We start from the raw sequence: 24,455 nt of genomic DNA on the forward strand, positions 1-24,455 counted from the left end.
TCACGGAGATGGAAAATTTATACATTTTATCCCGGAAAAGCATGTATTAAAATATTTGCCTTTCTTATCGATATTCAATTTCGATATTGTCATCTCCTGATGATTATATAAATAGATATCGTGCATAAAATAGTTGGTCAGTTGTGTACGACAAAGATTGACTGACTTTTTGACGCCTAGACCGTAAAACCGGTCTTGCTAAAATTTGCCATAGAGCAGCTTGTGCATCCCTGGATACAGACATGGTCCTATTTTTAGTGAATAGGATATTTTATTCAAAGCGGAAATTCCAAGACGAAGACGCGGCCAACAGCCACATCTATATCTGGGTACTTATAATAAAACTGTAACGGAACGAATTGTGTACATTGAAGATGTTGAAAAAATGTTTTGAGGGGCACTCTATATAGTTCTCATGATATTGAAGCCATACTATTATTGGTTAATAATATTCAATTTTTTTTCTATCTGCTAAACTCGGACACTCATCCATTTACTGACTTGGGTCATCGGTACATATGATTTACAGCTCTATAGCGTTTCATCAGGCGACTGAGAAGTAGACCGGCTCCCTGTCAGCACCGGCTTCCTCAGTAGCTACGGACCTTCCCACTGACTTGGGTCAGCGTTGCTTACCATATTTTTTTTTTATGTATCGTTTGCGATTTGTAATGTTTATGTGATTAAAGGTTGTGGTGTATTAAAGCTCCTTTAAATATGTTGAAAAAAATTTAATTTTATATTTGTACTTAATATAAGTGTATTTTGTACCAAAAGTACTATTGAAAAAATCTTTTGGGTTGTTATCTGATTAATTGAAGAAAGTTGTAGATTAAGTAGCAGTACCTGCGTCCTCGTAATTCGAATGAGATATGCTCATGCTAAATACTCGCTATCTAATTGAAGCAATTTAATTGAAATTCAGTTTGAATAGTAAAACTTTTTGTTATAAATAAAAAAAGAAAACCAACATGACAATGTTGAAATATCTGTCGTTATTCATTAAGTGTCAAAAGTGACGATGATATGTTTATTAATACAACAAGATTGTTGACATTACTATCGAGTCCAGAAATTGTTCTGAGTCCTTGTTCTTATGACTTTGTTAGGGAAGTTTATATAAAACTGGGAAATAATAAATCCGCCTACCGGGAGACAAAGGTAATCTTTTTTTCCATATTCAAGGACCAAAGTAACGCTTAACGTTGGTATTAGGTTTCAACCATGTTTCTATTAGGTACCTACTAGTAGGGGAAAAGGCTACAACAATGTCAGGTCTTCTCGGTTCCTTATTTGATAACATTTATTGTCTCGTAAATTCAATTTTATTTGTTCAAATATATTAATTAAGTATAGTTTGTGTAGTTGTTGTCTAAATGTCCAGGTCATGGCTTAGCCCTTTAAAATTACATTACACGACATTTATCTTTCGGTGCTAACGAGCATATATAATATTGGTACGTAGTAAAAGATATACTCCGAGTCGGTGATTGGTAAAACACCTGTTACGAAAAGAAGCTAATCCAAGAAATACATAGACCTTTTATTATTTTATCGACTGTCTCTATAGTTCTCATTCGAAAACTGGTGAAAATTATTGTTTTTAACGTTCCACACGATCTCGTTCGTTTGGAAATAACAAAGTTATGAAAGTTTTGCGTTTGGATATTATTTTGTTCATCCAAACGATATTATTTTGTTCATCCAAACTGTGCAGATTGTATGCTTATTCGTAAATATTTGCTGGATATCCATATATTCATGTTCCTATTTGGTTTCGCCAGTGACATAGTTCTTATACGAAACCGCTCAAAATTATTGTTTATAACGTTCCACGACCGAACTTATTATGTAATGCAATATCCCCCTATCCTTTACGATTTTTCGTCTAAGACGTTTTTATTAACGTCTAATCCCTCGTCCACATATATTATGCACGATGTCAAAACAGAGCGTTCTAGGCTTGCCTAGGGATTAGCGTAGTATCGGCGGAGTGTGCTTGTAAAATATGTTGAAAAATGTATTTTCAATCTTATACGGGGAGAGCTACCCGGCTTAATATTTCCTGTCCTTATACGATCTAGTTCTTTTGAAAATAACAAAGTTATGAAAGTTTTGCGTTTTGATATTATTTTGTTTATCCTAAACTGTGCAGATTGTATGCTTATTCGGAAATATTTGCTGGATATCCATATATTCATGCCCCTATTTGGTTTCGCCAGTGAATTTCGTCCTTATGTCCGGCGCTAGTCAGGTTTGCACTTAACGAATACGTCAAGAAGGGTCAAATATTATCATACACATGTAATGTAATTCATATAGGTAATAGATTTGATATTTCAACTAAGATATCAATGTTCATATTTTATTAGTGTCAAAACAACTCTACTTTGCGTCCTACAAAACTCAACAGAGCTCAGAGAACTCTTGAACTGAAATGCATAAATAATCTTGACACAAACAAAATAATTTTGCTTCATGATCCATTTATCTTGTCTGCAGGTATACTACGCGAAGAAAAAACGGAGAGCGCAACAGTACCTCGGCGACGATGGCTCACACAAAAAGGAACGGAAGCTCTACAATGACGGTTACGACGATGACAATCACGACTACATCATCAAACAGGGCGAAAAGTTCCTCGACCGGTACGAGATATCGTCGCCGATCGGCAAAGGCTCGTTTGGACAGGTGCGACCATCACCTTCACTACCTACATCACCTTATTTCTATTGGTTCAGTTCATTTGCCTATGTATGTGTTTAGTTAGCTCCCTCTTCTTCGTCATAATAAATATTTTCAAAATTTTACTATAAATTTCAGGAAACGTTTATACTTTTTTTTACATAAACCTCTTAATTTACCATGCTTCAATAAATTGCTTACAAGCCGTACAGGCTTATGTATAGTCACATAAATCGGTTAACTCCTCATTTCGGTTATGGCATCGCCAAGGAGTACCTTTTAGCCCTCACTTTTAAAATGTTCACAACATTGATAACGTTTAAATAAACAGTTCTTTGACATAGAATTTTCTAGAGTTTATCTAGATGTCTAGTGTTATTGTTTCAAAAGTACAGGTTTTATTCTTTTATAAAAATTGATCTTTTAGTAGTATGGAAGTCCCAATAAGGTGTATGTTGGTTTATAATATATACATATAACTGTATCTGTATCCCTTACTGCATTTAGTTATTGTGTGACATGCTATACTTATTAATTTCAGGTTGTGAAAGCGTACGACCACGAGGAGCAATGTCAAGTAGCGATAAAAATTATTAAAAATAAGAAACCTTTCCTAAATCAGGCACAAATAGAAGTCAAGTTACTAGAAATGATGAACAGAGCAGATGCCGAAAATAAGTATTATATAGGTAAGTGAAAAATATTCTAAGACTGCGTGTACTTGCTTGCTCACTACTAAAGTAATATAAGTTAACAGTAATTCAACATTACGTTTGTTGGTTTGTGCTTCTTAATAAAAAAAGCACAAGCCAACTAACTTAAATATTACTTAATAGGTTTCTTCGAGATGGACAGTATTTTATACCAATATACTTTAACCCAAAATTTCATCAATATCCATTTTACCATTAAGATATTACAATAGAAGAAATGCTCTAAAAATAAAATTATGTACCAAAAAGCACGTTAATACGCTTACGACTGCTACTTGAAAAAGACAAACAAACAAAACACTAACCTTCTCGTTTGTATACTTATAAATAATAGTAGTCACTGTCTTTGTTTACCCAAATTTTATGACATCGCAATAAAATGTCAATATAAATTTAACAAAGGAGAAAGTACCGGTTAGTATTAATACCGTAAGCTCTCAATTTAATTTGCTTTAGTGGAATTTTATAAAAAACCTTGAAATTAGATATTACGAAAATAAGAAATTATAATTCTCCAATTTAGAAATACGAACTGGTATTTCTGCATTGAACGGTATTTCTTTATATTTCGTTTGGGGAAATAATTGTCTTTTGGTTCTCACGTTGTCTGAAGTACGAATAAGTAATAATCTAAATTAGGAAATTTAATTAATATCGATGAATCGTCATAGTTTTAAAAGAAAGGCTATTAAATAAGGTTTGGTGGCAACAACGATAAGCTCTTAGGCATAAATAAATTATAATAAACCAGTACCTACCCTAAATCGGTTTCCAAGCGACTGAAATGGATGGATGGAACCCTGGACATCTTTCTTAACACCTAAGCGATCAACGTTGCGCCAGAGAGATCTTTTTAGCGTGTTTGAAACCTGGTGCTAGTATTCCTGGCTCGTCCAAAATCTTGTTATTTCCCATTAGTGTTCAATGAATGAGTCCTATTGTACAGTGTACACCATGGTGAAAAACATTGCTATTACATCATGCTATAGATTATGTTCAGTATCGTGGTTCTTAGTATATTTTCATTACCAGCCCGGAGTTCAAAACTAACCGTGTCCGCCAACATACCCAATGAGAAAAGCGTGAAGCTGTCTTTAATCTGTTCTGGTTTTACCAAATGTTATGATGCTCTCAAACCCGCATTTTATCAGCGTGGTGGGATCAATGCCTAAAAGTTCGTTTTTAAGAGGATGGCTGATGTTGTTGTAATGGATGGCTAATGTTTGTTACAATTTAATATGAACAACAAAAAAATACCTCTTCCTTAAGGGAGAAAATCTGCCACCCGCTGTGGGACATTTCCAAGCGGAGGATTATCAATGTTATAAAAAGTTGAGCCCTAATTTATGGACTTAAAGGCATTGAAGTAAAGAACGCTTTCGGGCGTAGTTATATTGATAACGGTCATTTCTAATTGTTCCGCTTATCTTTCACCCCTCAAGAGGTTTGTCACGGCCCACGCAATGTACCTACTTTCTCTATTCTAGTTTGACCTTTTAACTTTGTGTTAGAGACGTAACCAACCTCGTTAACCGGGGTCTGTTCATTTTATTCCAGAGCCTCATCGTCTGTAATTTTTTGAGAAATTGGAGTTAGTCAAAACAATATCAATTTCATGTATAGGGAAATAACCAGCTCTTATTTCAATAGTTTTACTAAATGAGCGTTAAACCCCATCATGATCGTTTTACTCGGTCTTTGAATGCCTCACTGCTGGGCATGAAGTCATGAACATTGCAGAGTAGAGTGTGGATTGGAAGCCAGTAATGTTTTTTATCAAATGGTAGTGATAGTAACCATGATCGACTTGTTGACTGGCTTTCCTAGGTTCGGGATTGTAACATTACGACCTACACAAAACCTAGATTGGCACTGACAATATTGTAAGAGAAAAATCTGAAAAAGTTCTGGCACGATTTAGAGTTTATCCAAGCTGCCATTTAAAAAAGTACTAACCCAAGATGTGTTTGTTTCCAGTGAAACTGAAACGTCACTTTATGTGGCGGAACCACCTGTGCCTAGTGTTCGAACTGCTGTCGTATAACCTGTACGACCTGCTGCGAAACACCAACTTCCGGGGAGTGTCACTCAACCTCACGCGGAAGTTTGCGCAGCAACTTTGCACCGCGTTACTGTTCCTTAGTCAACCTGGTGAGTTATGCTTGTTATATTTTTTTTGTTTCAGTGAACTAATCAACGTAGTCTGTGAATTTTTATGAATGAAAGGTGAAAAGTACTTATCTCTATGCTCACGAAGAAAAAGCGACTCGTTTTTTTAAAATCTTGTGATCTTGAAATCCTCATGACTCAGTAGCGGTACATACCATACAAGTCGAAAAGCCGGTACTTGCATTACAAGAAATATCTTATGATTGATACTTACTAGTTTTTGTTGAGTTTATAAAAAGTGCATTTCACTGATTTGTTTTCATATAAATTATAGTAAATTTTGTTAAATAAAAGCTCAAATCGTGTGCAAATTGTTTCCGTAGTGAACTTAGGTGTGTTCAAACATTAATTGTCGAAGTTACCTTAAATTTTTGTAATAAATATTTAAGGTAACTCTTTAAATGTGCGTAAATTAATGTAATTATATGTATAGAATTGCGATTTCCCGTCTCTCATTGCCTTATTCCAATAGTTAAGGTAGCCTGGAAAAGATCACTTGTAGTGATAAGGCCGCATTTTGCCCATAATTTATGTTAAAGTAAGTGTTCCTGTGTGTATTTCCTATTATGCAATTAAGTTGTTGAAACAAAAAAATAAAATATATATATATATATATATTTATTTCATTAGATATACAAACGATACACTGCATTATTATTAATCATTTTAGATTATAGTTTATTGTCCGAGTACAGTTATCACTTACAGGTATACACAACATTGAAGTAAGTCCGTTTAAAAATAATTAAATTAAGTTAAAAACAAAAATAGTAAGAATTATATATATTAAATAAATTGACAATAAAATTAAATATAACAATAATCACTTCAAAGAACTTCTACCACATGTTGATTCTCTGCATTATGACGCTGCATATGAAAATGGCTTCATAACGTCAATTTGCCATCAATAATTTAAACTTAGTTTGCACACGCGAAACGATTTGCCAATGTTTACGATTTACACCTAATGTGTCGCCATTTCTTTAGCCATGATTGGGCTTGGCGTCTTCCTTTGAATTGCGTTGTGTTTTGTTACGCCTTCTTTTATTTTTTATTCAATGGCTAGTTAGCAACGGACTATGATTTATGAAGGCATTTTCGCAAGCTGATTTATAAGATCTTCAGAGGTCATTTTAAAATGGTGCATATGTACTTGGTTTCATAAAAATTCACCCACACTTTAATGCCAAGTGCTCTTGGTTCAATAAATATAAAAGTGCAGAAATTCCAATTTTAAAAAAAGAAGCATTAAGACCATTTTACTTTTGCGTTACAGTATTTCGTTACTCGAAAACAACTCGACAATTGCGTGAGTGTAAAGTTTTATAGTTAGGATCTCAAATAATCGTCACATGCGTGTGCGCCTTTTGCGCTTCACAAACTAATTTAAAAAAAAAGAGAGCGCGGCGCCCGCCTATATTTTGGCGTACGCCTTACCTCAAAATATTGAGTGATAACTTTGGCTTCCCAATAACATGTTTACTAATGAATAATGTCAATATTTTTGTTTGTTTCAGAACTAAATATAATTCACTGTGATCTTAAGCCTGAAAATATACTATTATGCAACCCGAAGAGGTCCGCCATCAAGATTGTGGACTTCGGCAGTTCGTGTCAACTAGGTCAAAGGGTACGTTTACTTATCAAAATAATATCTATTTAGAAATTTTGAATTACAAAGATATTCACCAGATGGACGTCAACTACCGGGTACAATATGCAAAATTTCATATTAATCGTTTTCATAGTTGAGGCGTGAACGCCTAACAAACTAGTGCCGCTAAGCAGTATAGCGTTCTAGCGCGATACCGCGTCCTAGTGACCGATTAGGGGTGTGGGATTAATATAACTGCCATATAAGACCGCTACCATCTAAGACTGCATCACCAATTACAAGCCAGGCTAGCATGCGCACAACGAGAAAATTTAGTCATCACTTTCTTGACTATCTCTATAGAATTAATTCCATTAAAATGTAGAGGAAATTAACTCGTGGCGCGTATGCTAGCCCTACAGGTGAGATTGCAGTCGAAGGCTAGCATATTTAGTGGAACATAAACAAAAAATCTCGCATTATTAATATTAGTTAGGATAAATCTAGTCTGATATTAACTAATGAAAATAAGCGTAATAATTGCATAATCCGTGAGATTTCGTTATCGCAGGTTATTTTCGCCCTTCGCGCCATTTATTACGGGGACACGTTCTTCGGTACGATCTAACTCCCACAGATATGTAGCAACATTGTCGTGCGCGTGCGATTATATTAGTTCATTCATAATGTTAACTATTGCGTAACAATTTCATGATAACATTTGCCTTATTAATCCACAGAAAGATAGAAACATAGTTTTTCATCTTCGGCCTGTTAGGTTTTTTTTTGTTTGTTTCGGCGACTATATATATGTGATAACTTTATGAAAAACGATAAGTATATTCGCAAATGCCTCCTCTTTTACATGACAAAGCTGCCAATGCTACTCACAATGATTTTTTAACTGTGAATCGAACCTAGAACCTTGCGATATTTAACGTGCTAATGACTGCATAGTATACCAGCAATGCAGTTTTAAATTTGATAATGAAAATAAAATAATGTGCGATTAGAGCATTTTTATGCGAGTGTTGACGGTACAAAGGCTAAACGACTAATTTCAATTTCTAATATCTCCAAAAATTAAGGTTTTAACATGACACTAAATAAAGTTAGTGGTATTTTATTCGTTAAACGATAACTTTAAAAAAAAATTATCGGCATCGCTAAACAAATAAAAATTCAAATTTTGATGCTTGACCTCGCGTTCTGCTTTTCCCACCGTTTTACATTCCACAGATATTATTTTATCGATCTTGTCAATGTTGAAATGTATTATATATCCATAAGAATAAAATACTGTATGAAAAAAGGTTTACTGTTCTAAGATTTACTTTAATTTAATATTTACGGTGGTAGAATATTTTATACTTTTGCCCACACGAAGCATTAAGGCGGTATTTTCTTTCGTTTGTAGTTCGTTGCAGATCGTTTGTGTTTTTTTTTTGCCGAATGTCAGATTTGACTTAAGTTCTCCTAAGAGCAATCTTTGTCAATCGAACAAATCGGAATCGGATTTCGAATCAGTATTAGTATTTAAACTTCCTTCTGCTGGACTCAGGCTTCCCCTCCTTTTAACAAAGGGAGGGGAGCACAGACCCACATCACGTTTATTATAACATGTTACTGGTAACAACCGGGACTGTGGGCTCACCGTTATTTCCAAGGCACCGCTTATTTTTAACTCTGGATCGGTACTGACTGAGAGAACCCAAGCCAGAGTCCCACGCAGCGAGGTGGTCAGATTTGTAAAAATATTATTTCATCGCTACGACAAATCACTTTTATATATAAATATATATACAGTTGCGTGCACTTCATACATGTACAAAAGCACTGCCTACCCTTAAATTTATATATAACTCGTATAAGAGGAGGATTTTTGCCTTTTTATGCCATTTTTCTGCTGTATGCATACCCTGGCAAGAAACCCAGTGCACGCCACTGTATATATATAAATATATTAATATATATTACACCAATGCACACATCGCCATCTAGCCTCAGCGTGAGCGTAGATTGTTTTATGTATAGTATACATAAATACTTATAATATACTTTTAAACACTCAGACACTGAAAAACATTCATGTCCATCACACAAACATTTTCCAGATGTAGGAGTCGAGCCCACGGCCTTGGCCTAGGAAAGCAGGGTTGCAATCTGTTTCAATCTGCCGTCACTTATTAATTTGTTGCAATTTTAATCTATTGCCATTTCGTAACTATCCTAAAAGGCATGTTGATAGCAGGACAGACACGGATGAAACCGCTATGTTAGGTTTTATTAAGCTTATTTTTCAAGTATAATTCGCAATAAAATAATACAAAACGTAAATATGTTCCGAAAAATGGTCGGATATCCTAACTCTGTCTGTATTGTACACATGTGCTAATTGTTTGAGATAAATCACCTCGGGGTCTTCCGATTTAGTACTCCATTGGGCAAAGGTTATCTTCAATTACGCGTAAATGTATTAAACTCAGTACCATTCGAGTTATTGTTCCCGACTGCGATTGAGGAAAATTTATTGGACTTTGTACGTACGTTCTACAGTAGGGTACTACGTCTCAAGTGACATCTCTAACATATTGTGCCCTGATTCCTTCCACTCGGACGTAGAAAAGGTAAAGATTTACTCCATTAACTCTTAATGATAAAAATAACCTAAAAAAAAAGTTTATTTGCGTAAATAAAATTACTGTAAACGTTTAGGGCTGGAGCCCTCATTTAAGGGTAATATTACTCATCTTATCCCTGAGTCGGAAGACACCACTCTACCATTACAAAAAATAAACTTAAAAAGGAGTGTAGGTATACAAACAATAACATAATTAAATAAAGTTACTGTAACAGAGTTCAGTTATATTAACTTACACTACGATTGTGTGAGAAACCGAGAGACCATACTGGACGGTGTATAACACAGTAATCTAGCCGGATTAGGGACGTATGTTACATAATAAATGTATGTATACCTCAAAATCGACGTAGTTTAAAAAAGGAAGCATTAAAAGGCTAGGAAGATATTAAAAGTTGGCCAGTGGTAAGTGGCGAACGACTAGGCGTAAGTAATGTTTAGAGCTGAGGCGTGCCGAACGTTGCTTGCACCATTAAATGTCTTCGCCTGTCGATCTGGCAGACATTGTGCGGTCAAACTGTAGAAAAATCACTGACAAGCGAATAATTAAACACACGATTACAAAGCATCGAGACACACGCGTCATTGTGAGTAATAAACAATTCGACAATGTAGCAGAACCGAAACTATGTTATAAAAATATACCTTAGATATGTAGCTAGATTAGATAGAAATGAATCAAATATCTGGAGTAAATATTATAAATTATAAACACAGAAGATTGTTTATTATATTTTATTTTATTATTATTTAAGTCTTTATTTGTACACTACTATGAAGTTAGGAAAATAAAAGAAGAATAGAAATACAACGACGGAAGTAGAATAATAGAAGGCGTAGCGATCTCTGCCAGGCAACCTTAGTTATATATAGGTACATATATATTAAATGTTAACGGTAAATTTACTGACATTTCCTATCCTTATACTTTTGGTGTTATTGAACAAATAAACTCAGCGAACTGGTAAATTTGTAACAATTTGTTTCCTTGAAGGCAGATAAGGAGTATGTGTTAATTACATTAATTGCGATGACCTTAGATGCCCGGAGCCTTTAGTATACTTTGTTTCGAACCAGTTGGTAGTTTCGGTCTTGTACTTGTGTCGATATTCAACTAAGTTAATTCGACAATCGCAGTCGAATAATTAATGACTCTAGGGTCAGGGCCATTATATATTTTCAAAGCTTAAGTTAGTCTTTACGTCTACAGCCACTACTACCAACGTTTTGTCTTTGAAGTAAAGATCAGTAACTAGTACACAACGTGCGACTTTAAAACAGGCTAGATAGGTCCATTATGATATGACATTATTTTAGTTCGACCATATACTGGTATGTAAGTTAACTCGCTGATTGCAATGGTGTATATTCGAGGTACTCGGAAATAAATACTTTAAACATAAACCTCAGTATTACTAAAGCCTACATTAATTACATGCCTCTATTTTCGTGTAATATACAGACTTACAGACAGGAAAAAATGAAAAAAAGAAGGCTTAAGTATCGGTTATAGAGGGCTCTCTAAAAACAGCCTTGGACGATCTGATCTAAATGTTCAGTTCTTGATAACTAATAACAACTCTTCAGAACTTTTTCAGAGTCACGCTGTGATGATAACTAATCCTGAATTTCTGCCCTCACACAGATATACCAGTACATCCAGTCAAGGTTTTACCGATCACCGGAAGTCCTCCTAGGTATCCCCTACGACCTGGCGATCGACATGTGGTCACTCGGCTGCATATTAGTCGAGATGCACACGGGGGAACCTCTGTTCAGCGGGGCCAATGAACTTGACCAGATGAACAAAATTGTCGAAGTGCTGGGTATGCCGCCGGACCATTTGCTTGACCAGGTAATTATTTTCCCTTTTTTTTTATTCCACTAGGTACAAGTTAGCCCTCATCGGTTGGTAATATGATGATGCAGTCTAAAATGGTAGCGGTCTTACCTGTTAGAGGTAAACCTGTTTCTATTTCTCGACGGCCGATTTGCGCAGTGGGCAGCGACCCTGCTTTCTGAGGCCGTGGGTTCGATTCCCACAAGTGGAAAATGTTTGTGTGATGAACAGGAATGTTTTTCAGTGTCTGGGTGTTTATATGTATTTTATCAGTATTTATGTATATTATTCATTGAAAAAATATTCATCAGTCATTTTAGCACCCATCACACAAGCTACGCTTACTTTGGGGCTAGATGGCGGTGTGTATGGTCGTAGTATATTTATTTATTTATTTATTTGGCATCGTACCGGAAAGGTAAATCGCTTGGCGGCACTTCTTTCCCGCGCGGCTAACATGGGCAGGAGATAATTATATCCCCGGGGAAAGGATATAAATGTATCTTCTCCCACAGCTGTATCAACTCTCAGAACATTGGCACGCAAGTTGAAATAATATACAAATACTATATGTGTAATAATAACAGTGGATGGAAAGGTGATTTTGGACCTGCCAATGCACAAGTTTCAGCTCTCACAAGATAGAAAAATGAATGTTAAAATGTAAAATGTAAATTGTTGATGTTGGAAAAGAGCAACTGCTGAGTTTCTTGCCGGCTTCTTCTCGGTAGAATCTGCCTTCCGAACCGGTGGTAGAATTACTACAAACAGACAGACTTGACGTTTCAAAAGTGCTTACATTATTCCTACTTGAAATAAATGAATTTTGAATTTTGAATTTTAAAAGGTGGTAAACTTCTCCTATTCCATATTCCGTATATTAAAGTCAGGGAATATAATTGGGAGATATAACTTTTGTATCCTGCCAGTGCTAGCTCTGCTGATAAGGATGGTAAATAGTCAGGACCAATATTACACGTACCGGACTCAAACCCGTGACATCCCATGTATGCGAGAACAGTGCTAATCACTGCGCTAGGGTCCTAGGGAGGTCTTCATAATTTGCACTATTCAGATTAATATTTTAAATGCCAATTTTTGTCAGTTAGTTGGTTTATTGTACGGAAGCTAAATCAAGCTTCTTAAAATTGTGCATAGAGTTAGCTTTACATACATGAGATCTTTATATTTTATATAGATTATAAACGATTTTTATGTAAAAAAAAAATATAGATGCAAACTTTTTTCTGCTGATTTAAAAAAAACAGACTTAACAAAACATCTTATTATAATGTGGAAAAACGTAGTGCAATTTTGAAGGTTACTTCGGTCTCTTACCGAATGCCAACCTTATAAGTCTAGTTAAGAAAATTAAAGAACTCCAACCTTTAAAGTCAAGATAAAACAATTAAAACCTACGCGCTTAGTTACTTGCTAAAAAAAAAAAAACCTTAAAAGACCTTTACCCTTTACAGCCCGAGAAGTCATTTAATTAATTTCCGAAACTTACAAACTATCTTACGAGTTGCGAGGAACCGTAGAACATTGGAAACTGCAACAATAATTATTGCTCCGTTCGCGTTCTGGATGAAGATATAATGGCTCTTAGCTCGCGATAATTGTCTAACTTTCAACAATATGTAGCCGCCGCGCCGCTTAATTGTGTAACCATAGCGACACTCCGACCCACTTCCATTGTTAATTGGAAATAAGACAACTTTTCAAACACTTAAGATCTGTTATGAAATCTACGAACGTGCTACAAGTGTAGCCTAGTCGGTTGAGCTAGCCTTGCTGTTGACTGTGTTGTACTTTTCCAAGACGAAAACTGTTGTTACTTGCTTAGTTATGAAATCAAAGTACTGTTAATTTTTTTTTTCCTTTTTTTTGGTCCCATCTGTATATTATTTTTATTCAACTACAAGTTAGCATTTGACTGCAATATTACCTGATGGTAACCGAGATGCAGTCTGAGATGTTAGCGGGCAAACCTGTTAGGAATATGGCAGTTATAGGCCCCTAATCGGTTTTTACTTGATGTCGTACCGCAACGATATATCGCTTGGGGTCTTCGGCCTGCAGACCAGAGATAATTCTGAAATTTAAAATTCCCAAATTGGCTTTGGCCGGGACCTTATACTTGGACTACAGTGTTTCATCACTGATGGAGGTTGTTAAAAATTTAGACTATTCTTACATAATATACTCCGACCCACCGCGTCTATTCGCCAAACTGGCTTACTCAAGCATTAAAAATATGCTGCTGCTGAGCAATGAATTTGTAAATACTGATCATACAGACAGTTTCGTATTTAAGAGTCAACAACTTTTTGCCCCTTTTTAAGAGATCGAAATACTATAAATACAGTGAAATTATAAAACAAAGTTATACCTCTATCGCTTAAAACGGAAATGTATTATGTAGAACCTATGTTGTATAATGTGATTTATGTTCTATTTTTAATGTTCTATATGATTTGTAGACAATAAGTTTAATATCCAAAACTTTTATTTTCAGGCACACAAAACCAGAAAGTTCTTCGACAAACTACCAGCGTCAGAAGGCGGTGGTTACGTCCTAAAGAAAGTTGCCGGCAAAGACGGGTATGTTTCTATTTCTATTGACTAGAGTTTTTTGTCCAATTCAGTAGAATCTGCTTATCTCTAATTCAGAATTCAATGAAAAATAGTTTATTAATAAATCTTTAATACAATTTCTGTTGGAACCCCCGCCGGGCAAGCCTGTATCGTGGGTGGACCTATTCAAGTTTAATATTTCTGTTTACTTTACGCTCGGTCATCGTAAGTTTTATATTAACCTCCTACGCAAAAACGGAGGGTTGTTATATGTTTGACTGTGATGCTTCAATATGACGGCCAAAACAAAATGGCGAAATATTTTTTTTCAACTCTCTCAATATGGGTATTAATTGAAAGGGCTGCGTAGTAGAATACTTTACACAATGCCAAATTTAAAATCCAATATGGCCGCCACTTATGCATAGCATTTTTGTTTCACAACTCCCTCAATATGGGGTTTTTGTCCAGGGTGGGTATGCATAACCAAGGAAGATGCCATAAAATGGAACAATCCTTCGCATTTATGAGTTATACAAAAAATGTAGGGTAGGCAGAGCTTCTGTGCATGTATGAAGTGCACGCCACTGCAATATGGGTATATACTGTACAGTACGTGTATGTTCACGATATTGAGAGACGGAATTTTTTTTTTTTAATTTTAATTACAATTAATTAATGTGGAAAAACACATGCCGTACTGATTACAAACAATTTGTTGCAGCGGTTACAGAAAGTACCGGCCGGCGGGCACTCGGCGGCTTCATGACATACTCGGCGTAGAGGGGGGTGGCCCAGCGGCGAGGCGGCGCGGCGAGCCCGGACACTCAGTCTCCGACTACCTCAAGTTCAAGGTAAGTTTCCATAGTAATTATAAACAAAAAGTCGATATAAACAGTCTACTAGTCAGACAAGAAACATAAATTAGTGATATCTATCGTCTGAGAAAAGTACAGAAATCCTTTGTGGGGATGGGTTTATGCTTTTATAACATGATACCGAAGGTAATATTAGATCTACCTTTACTTAAGTTTAGACAATATATTAAAACACATTTATCAAATCGTGGTTACTACACGATTCATGAATTCCTTAACGACAAGGCTGCTTGAAAGCAGGCCATTCCGCTCTCATCTTTCACAGAACAGAAAAATTCTAAAGATTTTTAAACTATAAAATGATGTTGGAAAAGAGCAATCTGCCGAGTTTCTTGCCGGCTCTTCTCAGCGGAATCTGCCTTCCGAACCGGTGGTAGAGACACTAGAAATAGACTGACTTGACGTTTCAAAAGTGCTTATAAATAAGTTCTACTTGAAAGAAATGAATATGTTATGTGTGATACAGTAAAAGATTTGTAGGCGCCGTAACATAGGCCAGGAACCGCAAGCGTGTCGCAGGGAAACTCTGGATGCGAGTGGCTCAAGACTAAAATATGGAACCTTCTATAAAAGCCAGATAGGTTCATAAAATGATGATAAATCAAAGGTCGGTTCCCACTGTGGTTACTTTGTAACTTCAGAGTGTAATGATGCTATTTGAACTGGCTTGAACCTTGGGTACGTCAGCCAGTCCTACTGAGCATCGGATAAGTTCCTCTCCACATCAGATTTCATCAACAGCCTATAGCAGTCCACTGAAGAATAAAGCCCCTTTCAGCGGTCGGTTTTGCCCATTATCATTGATTTAATATGATATAAAAAGAACGCCATCTATTTACAATACTGTGAAACCGCACTGTCACTAGATGTCGCTCCTTATATACCTTATAAGTCGTTGTCAACACTCTCACGCGATCGAATAAGTAAATGCAGGTTGAAAATCTCACACTTGGCTTTTTGTATCTGTCACAACACGGCACCAGACTTATAAGACACTGAATAACTTAGTATTTAAAAAAATATTTAAAATTTTCCAGGACCTTATCCTGCGCATGCTGGAATACGATCCCAAGCAACGCGTGACGCCGTACTACGCGTTGCAGCACAACTTCTTCAAGCGCACCGCTGACGAGGCGACCAACACGCAGCAAGCGCAGTCACACCACCAACACGGTCAGTACTGTAACACGTCTAATACGACCTTGAAACTCGGCTCGCGATCCTTGTACTTTGCATTCGATCGTATGATCATATTAATTTAGTACTATGGAGCATGAGAAACGTTTTTATCTTCACACAGTATTAGGTATCTTATTAAAAAGCATTATTATACTTTCGAAATTGGTTGGGCGTGATATAGCTGTCAGAAGTCAGCCAAAAAATTAGTACCGGCATGCTTATTTCTGGCGCCGAGTTTCATTGCTTTTTCCGGTCTGATGGGTGTGGTAGCCGTTGTTTAACAGTCGCATGGGGCTTAAAACCTGCGCCTCAGGTTTTGGAAAGCGGACAGTACTTTGTAGGATGTTTTCCTTGCATGGCCTGCGATCCATCTGCATGGATATGAAAATTAAAATGTTGCGTCTATGCGCTGGATAACTTCTTTACTGTTAACGAAACGACCACAACTCAAGACAGCAGACTTTGTTGTACCAACCGTGTCAGTAACACATGTACTACATCAGCACGGTTGGTCGTTGAAAGTTTAGATACCACATAAAATTGTCAAATTCTGTCAACTGACTGACTATAATTTTGACGGCACAAGCTCAATGCAACCGAACTATACCACCAAGAAGCAAGAAGCAAAAGCGCCACAACACGGTCAGGCATTCCTATACTTCCTCCGCTCTTCTTGTATAGCCTCACAACTCAGTGTCCCAGTCTCTGAATCGAAGCAAAGCCTCACTCATTTGCGACCTTGACAAATGTACGTAATAAATGGCGATTTAGGGCGATTTAACAAGGTTGTGCGTGTGAAGATAAAACCTCTTATGACTTCGTGCTACTTACTAATTGAATTTGATCATACCCTCGATCTTTTTTACTCTAGCATCAAATACCAGTGTGCTAGCGACTTATTTTTTTCAGAATCCACTCTATATTCAGCAAAAAAGAAATTCATAAAGAAAAGTATACTTGTATTATAATTTTTGAGAATATAAAAATTGCTTTAGTGACCTTGGTCTTTAAATTAATGTAAAGATACATAAACCGTTATTTCCGATATTATGAATTTATAGGGCATAATGGAAAGTTATAATTATAATTGTATAATTTTAATATATGGCTTTTTATTATTGGTGTCCATGGGCGTACCTAACCTTAAGATTTATTGGGAGTGTGATAATTGAGTACGTAGAGTTCCTTTACAAAATGGACAAACTAATGTGTCTGACCTGCTTATATGGTAGCGTGCATATTTGCGTTCTACGCGCAAACAATCACAAGAAGCGGTTGTGCTCTGCCATTGGTTGCACATAAAGCGTTAATTTGCATGCCGATGTGGAAGCAGGGCCCTAAGTCTGCTATTACAGTTCTATGTTTGGAGTCGATCAACGACAAAAGATCTAATCAATAAAATATTAATTAAAGAGTAACCCTGTATTTTGGCTGCTTATTCACGTTGTGATAATTTTTTGCTTGGTTACGATGGATATTTCATTTGAAATTAATAATTTAAACCAAAAAAGCGTACATCATGTTCCAAATAAACTTCTTTGACTATTTGTTGTATTTCTTCATTAGTACTTTTGTTCACTGGTCGATATCAGAGCCATAATTGCAATAGCAGAGTAAAGCCCTAGGTTGGATGTCTTGGTTTGTCCTTGGCTTCTATACTATTCTCTTGTACCTTTGCTAACTCCTTATTCTTGGGTACGGCCATGTTTGGTGTCTATGGCAAAATATTATTCTAAAGGTGTTTTTAATTTATGATATTGTGTAGATTTATGTCTAACATTATCCATTTACAGCTTATGAGTGCGATTCCACTTAGCAGAGCGGAACAATAACGTTCAGAAATCTATTAACCCATAGTAAGAGATTTACACGCAATCATACGTAAACACGTTTTCAAGTATCTAACTATTAGAGGAGTAAAAAAGTGCCTTAGTTTTGTAAGTCCAGCTAGCGCTCTTAGCAGATAGATTGTTAAATAAAAAGCTAAGCTGTTAAATAGTCAAACTAAGACCTTAAAATTAAGACCATTCGGTCTATTTTACTTTTTCATTATGTGCCGATACTCAAAAACGATTCTACTGTTGTACTGGTGTGACAATCTCATGCTAAGGGATTATTGACGGATTGCCAAATAATCTTATTGGCCTGTTCCAGTACGTGTTCGGCCTACCTCGCTCAATCGTCGCTTTAGTGGAAACGCACTCTATTTCGTGTCTCCGCTAACATATGACGCTTTCATCAAATCATTTCTTACTAATTGGGTTACATGCAAACCTGTCACTAAAATCTTTCAAATCCTTATAATTTCAACTATGACTAATGTGTGAATGCCTTTTCGATGATTTTTTTAGCCTTAACCAGTCCTGAAGATAAATAAAATAATGATTTATTTTATTATTATGCTATGTCTTCATAGCGAATGCGGTATAGCCGAAGTTATTTTTCTATTGTCCCTTTTAAACCGGCGCAACTCGACACTAATTTGCTCACATGATGGGTTGTAATTCTCTCTACTACAACATCGTTTAATTACAAATATTTTTTTCAAATCATTGCGCAATTATGGGATGCACGCAAGGAAAGTAACACATAGCGTGATCAGGAAGCAAAGAACTCCAAATGTGATCTGACAAATTTTAAAAGCTCGCAAGCAGATGTTGTTTATTGGCGATATTTGTATTCATTCGGTATGATGCTAAGTTAAAAGCGTGTACGTCAGGACGCAATCATAAATCCATTCTCTTATTTCAATAATGTGAAAATGTATTAAAACATTTTTTTTAATGTACCTTTGGTTTATGCTTGGTGTTTAATTTGACACTAAATAGTTTATTTTTAACTTTTTGTATATTTATTTAACAAACCAAAAAAAAAAAAAAAATCGCCATTGTAAAGGTGAACACTAGAAAAACGACTTCGGCTACACCCTTTCTAATAAACTTTCCACACTATTACGCAATCGATGGTGTGATGCGATAGTGAACCATAACTCGTTGTTTATAATGGCGATGTTCCCGCGGCAGATGGCCCGGACTCGCGATGACTAGAGCGCGCGGGCGGCCCCCCCTCGCGACACTAACGCCGCCTAGTGCCCTAACATTGTACGCCAGGTCTGCCTCCAACTCTACGTTACCCCCTTACCCCCAATACCAAATACCCCCGGAATGCTATGCCCCCTTTGAACCCCCATACTCCATTAGGCATGTGTATATAGCAACTGCAACAGTATTGTAAATTATAATGGTAGAAATTTAGAGTTTCTAGAAAACTGTGCTATGTTTAAATTTCTATGTAAACTTTGATGGAGGCAATACGATTATGGAATCATTGACTAAAATAGCTTGACGACTGTAATCCGTAAGGCGGTCATATTCCGCCGGTTAGACATAAGTGTTAAACATGGCTAATAAAAAAAAAATCTATGACTTATGCCCAGATAGATCGTGACTTATCCCCAGATAGATTGAGGGCGCATCCTTTGCACAATTCGACGCGTTGGAGATTAAGTGACTGAAAGCTGCAAGGTCCTATTTAAGAAACGAGGCATAACGTCGGGATAGCAAGAGAGTATTGTTTTTACATTTGAAAGTTTTACCACGTGCTACTATCACGTTCGTTTGCAAGGCTCCAAGTGTACGCGCCATACGTAAATATATTTATATAAAGTATTCTGTAGTGTATTTTGTATTGCGTCTCTCAATATTTTAAAGGCGTTCTCTTACAATATTTCGTAATATTTCGATTAGATGAAAATTAATTTCATTTCATAAATTATAATCCTCAGCCAATACCATGGTGTGTAGGTATGCAAAGCAATTTAGTCGGTACATTGTTACATGGGTCCCATGACATGATCATCACTGCCTTTTGTTTGATACACGATTAAATATTATACGGAAATGTACTGTTGCTGTTGCTATATCTACTCGCAACATAATGTGTATGGACCCTTCATTAGTTTTCTTGTGGCATGATTTCTTATTTTGTGTAGAGCATGGCTTATCAATATGAGATTTATATCTGCAACTAGGTATATATATAATCAGTGAAATAATTAAATTGACTCTAATTTTTTTACGTAAATGTGATTTATGTTTCAATAAACTCGAATATAAATACATTGGTTGCAGATTTTTGCCGAACTGTCTTATTTCATTTCTTACACGCATTATCTAAGTATTGGTTTCGTTATATCAAAACTTGTAAAATAACAAAGATAACACATAGTCTTTTATAAGACTCTTGTGGGAATAGTAGCGTCTCAATTAGGTATCACACAAACTAGGTAGAACCCTTAGAGTTTTAGATATTGACCCTATATGATTGAATTTGAATAGTTTTAAGCCGAAATAATTTAAATGACCCAAATAAAAAAAAAACTTATATTTTAAAAAGAGATGGAATAAATTGGTTTAAATGCATACGTAGTTGTACCAAAATCATTTGAGTTGGCTTATGAAAATTGGATACTGTCCTTTAGATCCAATACACATAACATTTTGTACAAAATAGATAAATGATTGCTACTGTGTGAGTGGTGAGAACTTACTTGAGTGGTGTAAAGTTGTCTAGTCTTACTTAAGAATAAATAAACAAATTGTAAGAAAAAAACTGAGTTACAGTTATAAAATATTGTAAAAAAATCACTCAATTAGGCACATGGTGTATTGAGTGACCCCAAAAAACCATTGCGAAAGGAGTGTAAAAAATAAATAAAACCAAATGTATTTTATAGTAATTGCGAAATTTCTTTAATATACTTAACTTTAAAAGTTCAACTGAGTCAATCGTAAGTTGCAATTAAATTAGATCTAAGTATCTGATACGAACCACCACGATGTGGCATCAGGGTTTCCGGCTACGTATAACTTGAGTACCATGTGGTGGCAGATCAGAATACAGTTACACCACTCCTCTACATCCAGCGGCAGCTCAGTTTGCCCAGCGAGGTCATTATGGGCAAACCTTTTTGTATTGAGAGGCCTTTACTCAGTCAGTAAGATGATAACTTGAGTACTTGTAATAAAAAAATACAGTTTTCAATGAAAAAGTGATAGGGGAAATACATTAGAAACAACATTTGAATTATTTCGGCCGAGGGTAGTTTATAAGTCTACGAAGTGCTAATACAACTCTTTAGTTAACTCTGGACAGGCTGCCGTCAGTTTGTATTGGTCACCAATTGATTGACGCCATTTTGGCTCTGTAAAAGTGATACGAGTGTCTAAGGAACTAAAATTAGGATTGCTTAAAACCTGTTATTAATAAGCGGTGGTACCCTATTCATTAAGACTTCACATAGAGTTTCATTCCCAGAACCTCTAACTTTTCGGAGTTTTGTGCGTTTCTAAGTTCCAATCCCTTGCCAAATCGATTAGATTCCTGAGTGTTTTCCGTAATGTTTTCGAAAGTCTACCATTCCGCAATCGGTTAAGGCACTTCACACCGTTTATCCTACTCGACGCTAGATGGCGTCATACGGACAATAGTTATAAGACAATGATCATGATGATGACATATGATGAGTATTATTAAATACACAATTTCACGGGCACACTGTAGTTGCACACAGCTTCAGCATTTGCCTTCTCTTTCTGAAAGGAAACCCGCGGACTGTTGTTCGGTGAAGATGATTACATTTTTAGTTCCAGAGACACTCGTATGTCATATTTGGCACTTCAAATGGGGAAAAAATTTAAGTATATTAATATAAGTAATTTAAATTTTATTTGTACAGCCAGTCCAGTGTGTTAATAATAGATGTCTGTGACTAATGTTGTTTGTTATATGTCTGTGGTGTTCAGTTGGCGCGCGGCTGTGGGGCGGCGCGGAGCGGATGGAGGTGGAGGCTGTGCGGCGCGATGACGACATGCTTCAACCTGTGTGCCAGCTGCAACACTCGCCCGTCGCTATCCACTAGCGCCGGGCGCGCCCCGAACCGACCCGACCCGGGCCCGGCGCGGGGCCGCCCCAACTCACCCGACCCGACCCGGCACCTCACGCACCCGCGCCCACCAAGCGCACCCGCAACAGAAGACGCAACAAACACCCGCGGACCTAATGGACACGCGGGCTGACGGACAATCATTGACGCGACACCAAGTGAAGTGTTAACGTTCGTGACTTAGTGCCGTGGTTTAACGCGTGCGGACTACAGACGTGGCGCGAGGACATACATGGTGCTCCGAGTGAGACGTTCGCAGCGTTCAGCTGAATTGAGTGTTGTACGCTATGTCGCGACGTATGAAGTGACCTCGAGGGCGTCACGCGAACGTATCGTGAAATTGACGAGTGCTCAAATGATGATGAGTTCCAATGGTTGTGTGTGCCGAAGTGGACGTTCGGCGAGCGAACGGAACTGGCTTAGTATAATTCCTTGCTCCATAATCAAAGACGATAGAGTTAATTACGCTCTAGTATTTTGTAAGGCGGAGACGAATGCGAGTCGGTTTAGTATAAGTAAAGTTAAATCACTCTATATTTAGAGGACGGTATAGATCCACGTCGACTACCGGCGGTAGTGAGTAATCAATAGCGAATGGGGACACCACGGCGTCGGAATAGTACTCTAGTACAATATGTGGCAACACTTGCGGACTGAATCCTTATTTATAATTCTATATTTTTATTTAATGCGATAAGTCTGATTGTAAAAAAAAAAAAAGTTATCATGGCGATTTGTTACGTTGTGACAGGATTGTATTGTATTATTCGTTCGTAACGCTTGTCGACCGTACTTAGAGCCCAGCGGCCGCGGAGGCCGGACGTCATGGAAGCTAGGTTTTTTTATTGTTACGCAATGCATATCACGGACGCAATATGGTAGAAAATAAATATTGTACATAATTTTAGGAGGACGACTAATAATGGATACAGACTGCAAATTCAAACCGGTAAAATAGTTCTGATACGTCTATGCTATAGTTAAGCTTTCGTTCCTTTAGTTATCGCAAGCTTTATATTTTGTAAAAGTGGCGGCAACTGATGACTGAGAAATCAAAGGGCCAAAACAGAATTTCGTTTTATCGATACAACCGAACAAAAAAATAGACTAAAGTAATAAAAAAATGATGTATTTTTTGAGTGCACAAATTGATTGTATTCGATCACAGAAATATAAATAATAGAAACCTTGACTTTATAACAATGTTGTTTATTCGCCACCGCTACTATAAATGCTGTTTTTTTTTCTGTTTTTAATAAACATGTATCCGTAATGAAACAATGATTGCAATTAAAAATGCTAAAAGCACCAATGTAAAGAGCAATAAAGAACTTGTACGTACAAAAGTGTGACAAGACTTTTTTTATGACGTTATTATCTAGATTTCTGTGGATCGATACTCCTTACGATGAAATCATTTGAAACTTTGCCCTCGCATTTCAGAGTTGTTGTATATTGTATATGTTTTTATTTCCGGTCTCGAATGCGCGAGATTTGAGAGTCTGTACATCAACTTGTACTGTGTTAATACAATATATAGGTTATTTTTGACCCATCGGATTATTCAGACGATATGTAAAACAAAGAATAGTGTATAGGTAATTCTATAAAAAAAAACACAAAAAATGTACTTGTAGGTTACGGGAATGTTGAATCATATATAAAATTTTTTTGGGTATTTCAGATAGGAGTAAATAAATTAAAACTGACTTGTTCAACCTTTTTGGATTTGAATCTACAATAGACTAACCTCATTGCAACAGACTGGTCGTAACTTTGTAATGGAGATATTTTGTATAGCCTACACTGAATCACTGCCTTATTGTGCCGGAACTATTGGATAGGGCCTGCCGCCCGCGCGCCCGCTACCGGCGCGTGTACCTCGTAGTACAAATGTATTGCACTTATTGTTTGTATCATATTATATACCGTGTCGTTATAAGAATACTGCAGGGACTCTCGGGTACAAACGGACTCGGACGTCCGATAATAGTGTCTATATTGTTATAAAGTTGCAATTGTGGTTGTATATTAGATTTTGCTTGAGTATAGCAATAAAATATCGACTCGCGGCCCCTTTTATTTGGGGTCCGATTAATGAGTAGCTTTTTTTATACTCTGCTATAGACACAGGGGTTAGGGGAATTGTCGCGGCGACAGTGTGCGGCGGTGCGGTAGTCGCGTTGTCGCGTGCGGCGTTGCGGCGGTCGCGCGGTCGGTCGCGCGAGCGGC

The 24,455-nt window shown here is 36.7% G+C and overlaps 1 protein-coding gene across 4 annotated transcripts in view; it reads left to right on the plus strand.

Moving 5' to 3' along the window:
• Positions 1-23,572, plus strand: part of LOC120631532 (serine/threonine-protein kinase minibrain) — a 230,959-nt gene extending 207,387 nt beyond the window's left edge. For all 4 annotated transcript variants that reach the window (XM_039901154.1, XM_039901156.1, XM_039901155.1 and 1 more), the window contains 9 exons: positions 2,503-2,691; positions 3,227-3,374; positions 5,376-5,549; positions 7,088-7,200; positions 11,451-11,660; positions 14,164-14,249; positions 14,947-15,076; positions 16,138-16,273; positions 22,084-23,572. In XM_039901154.1, the coding sequence (XP_039757088.1) occupies positions 2,503-2,691; positions 3,227-3,374; positions 5,376-5,549; positions 7,088-7,200; positions 11,451-11,660; positions 14,164-14,249; positions 14,947-15,076; positions 16,138-16,273; positions 22,084-22,199 (1,302 nt within the window). In that variant the 3' untranslated portion in view covers positions 22,200-23,572. The remainder of the gene's footprint in view (positions 1-2,502; positions 2,692-3,226; positions 3,375-5,375; positions 5,550-7,087; positions 7,201-11,450; positions 11,661-14,163; positions 14,250-14,946; positions 15,077-16,137; positions 16,274-22,083) is intronic.
• The last annotated feature ends 883 nt before the right edge of the window (positions 23,573-24,455 follow it).

This window comes from Pararge aegeria, chromosome 18, assembly GCF_905163445.1.
Source record: "Pararge aegeria chromosome 18, ilParAegt1.1, whole genome shotgun sequence".
NCBI lineage: Eukaryota > Metazoa > Arthropoda > Insecta > Lepidoptera > Nymphalidae > Pararge > Pararge aegeria.